At 40.1% G+C, this 5064-nt stretch overlaps 1 protein-coding gene across 1 annotated transcript; it reads right to left on the bottom strand.

Moving 5' to 3' along the window:
* Window positions 1–283: 283 nt before the first annotated feature.
* On the bottom strand, window positions 284–3436 carry LOC116622570 (disintegrin and metalloproteinase domain-containing protein 20-like). Its single transcript, XM_032389029.1, has 2 exons — window positions 1310–3436; window positions 284–445 (listed from the first exon to the last, which is right to left on the bottom strand). The coding sequence occupies exons 1-2, from the start codon at window positions 3434–3436 to the stop codon at window positions 284–286; spliced, it is 2289 nt and encodes a 762-aa protein (XP_032244920.1).
* Between the last annotated feature and the right edge of the window lie 1628 nt (window positions 3437–5064).

The following is a 5064-nucleotide window of genomic DNA, read 5'->3' on the forward strand; positions in this document are numbered from 1 at the left end:
CCTCTCTTTTGAGATTTTGAAGTAATTCTACCAGAGCATAAAATATATCCCCAAGATGGTAAAGGCAGTGGTGTGGAAAATTCAAGAGCTTTTGATGTCAGACTCCTTCCTGTGTTCTCTGTTATTCCAAGATCAGTACTCTATCAGTCAGAATTCAATCACAACAAGCGAAGCCCTCCTCTGAGAAGCCATGATTTCCTAACAGGAAGTACAGCTACTGCACCGAAAACTAGAGATCAAAGGGAAGAGGTGTGCTTCTTGGAACCCACCCCTTTGGAGTAAGTCACATGGATCTAGGACTCTGACCTCTGGGGAGAGGGTTGGCCAAAGTGGTGCCCAGCCTCAGGGATTTGGTGGAGGACTCCAAGGCCTGGGGTCTAGAACTCCAAGGGTAAGACACCTGATAGCTGTGCCAATATCTCTGAGGCTGACAGTACTGTTGGTTCTGTGAATTACCAAAGAAAATAATGCGTATGCATATATATTATAGATACATGTATATGTATATCTATATATCTATATATCTATATATATCATGTATAGCATACCATTCTGTCCTTATCTATATCTACATTTACATCTGTAGGTGGTAACGTAAAGATTGGAAGGCACTGCCTTTGCCAGGGTGAGAGTCCGTGAGGCAACCCTGACGAACAACATTCCCCAAACATTTCCCATGTCCGGTTTCCCTCTAGTTTCCACTATTCATGGTAGCTAAGAATAGAGGACTCACAAAGGAGAAATGTGGTTTGTAGTTTCCTATTCCCTGTGTATGAAAGCAGATTACAAAGGGGAAGGATGTGTGGAAGTGTCAGACAGCAAGTTAAACACACACACACACACACACACACACACACACACACCCCTCTGAGGGCACTGCCATTGCTCAGGAAACACAGAATAATTCCATAAAAATTAATTGCTAAAATTGCCTAAAATAATGAAAAAGAGAAATGTGCTGAGAATTAGTATATTTTACTTATTGTTCAATGGCTAGTGGTTCTGATCCCAAATGATTAAAAACACACACAGATTTTTTGTCAGCGATCGCGGTACAAGCTGTAACATTTTTCCTGCCCCGGGACTAAAACTTAAAAAGTGGGCAAATTCATTTGGGATTGGGTTTCTTTTTGGGAATCGTAACTTTTTAGTTTTCATTCTCAGGTGCAGATAGATCACTCACTTCTTGATTCTGTTCAGGTGGCGCATTCTGCTATTCATTGGATGAAGGTGGAACATTCTGCCTTTTTTTCTTATCCTTTTTATTTCTTCTCATAAAAAACAAAATTAACAAACAACATAATAAAACCGAAGAAGGAATCAACCAAAATAATAGCTGGTAAGCCTTCTTTTGCTGTTTCTTCTGTGGCACTTCAATCTCATTTCCTATTGGGGGTGGGCCACTGTCCACACTACCTCCTTTGCCTTTAACCCGGCAGTCAGGGGGGTCCCACTCATTGCCGCAATGGCAGTGATGTCTATTGTTGCAGACCCCATTCCTATTGCAGGTCTCAGGCGAACAATTGGTTTTCAAATATGCCAAAGGGATACACTTCCTTCGGACACAGATATGTTCTTTGCCACACTCTGTGCCATCTTTCACTTCCCCAAGATCAGGCAAGGGCATCCCATAATGGAAGTCTATACCCCAACAGATGCTATCATTGAGGTGAAGCCAGTGCAGAGTAGAATGGTATCTCAGAGTGGGGATTGTTGTCACATCCTTACACTGCACCCTCCCACACAGGGTGTCTGAGGTATTACATTTTATAAATTGATTGTTCTTGAGACCACAGTTACCAAAACGGTCCCCTTGGATATTCACTGTACTGTAGCAAATCTGACTCGCACTCTTGGCATTTGGGCCAAAAAGTTTGCTACACAGTTCATCCCGGCTGTTGCACCTCTTTTCATAGCAGTAGCCACCACCTGTGCATTCGACTCCATCTTGCACATGCATGTCTTCTGGGCATTGATCGGATGTCCCATCACACCACTCGGGAAGATCACATTCGTTTGCCTGTTCTCTACATACATCACCTGATGGCGTGAACTTGCAGTCTTTGCAACAAAGCCCAAAAGCACAAGTAGCCCCAGGACTCAGAGTACAGTCTAACTGACAGCATGGATCTTTTGTACACAAATTTAAGGAGCCACAGTCGCACTCTTCCCCTTCTTCAACCACACCGTTCCCACAGCGTGTAGACTTGAAGGTTCTCTCTGCAGTGGGTGGGTGCAAGATACATCTTGATCCCGCAGAGGTGTGCCAATATTGAGCATAACTGCAGTTGCTGAACTTAGTTGCCCAAGACTGTGCTGCATGCATTATGCACACATTGTCTGCACATTTACATGTTTCCTCATCATGCCACATACCCAGAGAATGACCGAGCTCATGTGACACAACAAATGCAAAAAAGCCCAAATCGTCACTTGTGAAAGCATCCACTGCACAATTAGTATTGTAGTTACATACTGATCCAACATAAGATATGCCAAATGTACCATATCCTCTTTTTACAAAAACATGCGCAGCATCATGGGGCACACGGGCACTAAAGCCTTTTTCCTTCCAGGCGCAAAATAAATCCACGAGTATATCCATGTTCTTTATTTCAACAGGGTTTCCTTCATTCCAGACCTCCATTCCAACTAAACTCACATCAATATTTAGTGGTTGATAGAAGGTATTTACGTTGTTCATAGTAGTAATCACTTCCAGTTCCACAGTTGTGACATTATATTCGCGATAAGCATATCGATTGTGGTCTACCACCACTGCCATTTCAACAAATTTCTTGTGCGTCCACAGACGTTTATATCCACTTTGCAAAGTGGAATTATTGCTCTCTTGAAACTTCATTTGTTGTGCTATTTTTTCATCTGTCAATCCACACCTCATGGGTGAGAATTGTTTCTCCTCGCCATACATCTTAAATACCAGATGTTCAAATGTGGTAGAAAGCCTTTTGGGTAAAATTTCATAAACAATGTGATTTATCTGTAATATTCCTTGAAAGCCCCCAAAACAGGTACTCAGAGAAACCAGGGAATCCGGATCCCCTTCCACATAGCCATGATAATAGCAATCTTTCTGGATAAATGGCTGGTCTTCAACAAGAGCACCCTGGTCTGTGTATGTGAACACTGGGAAGTTTTTGGACAGCAAAAGCTTCTTGACCTTTATATGGAAAACATGTCTCTGGCCTCCAAAATGCAGGCAGTAAGAGATCCAGCCTGGAGGTTTCTTGACAATGTTAGTGCCTGTTATCCTCAAAGGAATCGCCACTTCTGGGGGACCATGGCGATAGGAATGCCCAACATGGGACCATCCAGAAAGGAGCAGAAACACCCTCAGCCAGAGAATGGGGACAGTGATCCTCACATGTACCAGGACCTCACCCACAGCCATTATGGAGCCACCATATTCAGCCATTGGTGAGGGCAAAACAGAGCAGGTCAGGAAGCATTCCTGTTCTGCCTCCTCCCTCTGAGCTGGATGTATGCTGATAAATAAAGTGCTGATATTTAAAGATCTGTCTTCTAGTAGTCACACCATCAGAGCAGCAACACTAAAAGAAAAAGTAGAAAGAAGGGCAGAGACAAGGGTGGGAGATATAAGCAAGTCAAGGTGGAGGACGAAGAAAGGTTATGGGTTAAAATGGGTTGGTGTTTGGCTCATGACTCAGTATGCTGCATTGCATTTTCTCTTAAATAATGGTAAGGCAGAGTGAGACTGGGTGTACAAAACAATGGTGATTGGCCATAGGTTGACACTTGCAGAACCTAGATGAAGGACACATATTGACTCATTATACTATTCTGTAAATATATGAATGTGTATCAGCATTTTCACAGTAAATATATAAAATAAAAGGGTATTAATGGAAGCATGAACACCTATAATGTTTTAATGTAACAGTCTCAATTTATACATATGGGCTGGTTATGAATATCACTATATAGGTTTTCCTTTCACTTACAAATGATAAATTATTTAGTCACATACATTACTCAGGAAAGATAGAAAGATTACTCACATATATTATTATTTTTTTCTCATTGTCTGTCATATATGCTTCCATGTGACAAATTATTAATAATCCTATCTCCTTCCTGCATTCCTCTTTTCATCTAAGCCTGTGAAACTGCAAGGACCAAAGCATCAATTGTTTTCACAAATATTGGCATCAAAGCCTGTATTTATAAGATTGCAAGGTAATCTGTTCCTGGGTTTGACAGTAAAATGTATTTATTTCATAAATAAAAATACATATATATATATATATATATTGTATGAAAAATAGAAGCAAAAAAATGGTACGACACATTCAGGAAATATAAATGAACATATATGTTGTGATACTAATGGTCTGGAGATATTAATGGTCTTAAATTTGAACAGAGTGTTTGGGACAAAGCTACACATTAGAAATTTGTAAAATTTCAGTATTTTATATATATTGCTTTTTTTTATTATCTAGTGAAAATATCACAGTCTTTATGAGATCATTAAAGTAATATGAATGCTTGAAGTAATGACACCAAGAACTCTTCCTCTGGTTGAAAAACCAGGAAAGTGAAGTCAGCTATGAGGGATCTAATGTAAACTCATCAAACCACCTCCCATAGTAAGTAACATAAAAATAAAAGATGCATGATTCGGGACCTATCATCTCCTAGTCCTTATACCCAATTATGCTTAATCTTTACAAAAAAAAAACTTGATTCCACATTCCTTGACCTCTTTTCTGCAGAATTGCTATGTTATGTATGGAATCTTCCTTTCATGAAAAACAAAGATCTCTCTCACTTTTTCAGGGAAAGCTACTTATTCTTACTTTATTTTACTAAACATACCAACAATTCAAAGCCAGGCAGAGAGAAAGATTTCCATTCTCAGTACTCTTATATGGCATACAGAACAGATGACTGGTCCCAATTTGCATTGATTACCAAAGCCACTTCCAAACCACTAAACTGGTAGCCATCTCATCAGATCACTATTTAGCTTTCTTTCTTACTCATACACTGATACCCAAATCAATGCTACACAAACCTCAA

This window comes from Phoca vitulina, unplaced genomic scaffold (assembly GCF_004348235.1).
Source record: "Phoca vitulina isolate PV1807 unplaced genomic scaffold, GSC_HSeal_1.0 scaffold53, whole genome shotgun sequence".
Taxonomy (NCBI): domain Eukaryota; kingdom Metazoa; phylum Chordata; class Mammalia; order Carnivora; family Phocidae; genus Phoca; species Phoca vitulina.

Coding starts and splice junctions, on each gene's coding strand:
- LOC116622570 (XM_032389029.1), bottom strand. CDS start 3,436: ATGGCTGAATATGGTGGCTCCATAATGGCTGTGGGTGAGGTCCTGGTA. Junction 446..1,309: donor TTTGGTTGATTCCTTCTTCG/GTTTTATTATGT, acceptor GGTAATTCACAG/AACCAACAGTACTGTCAGCC.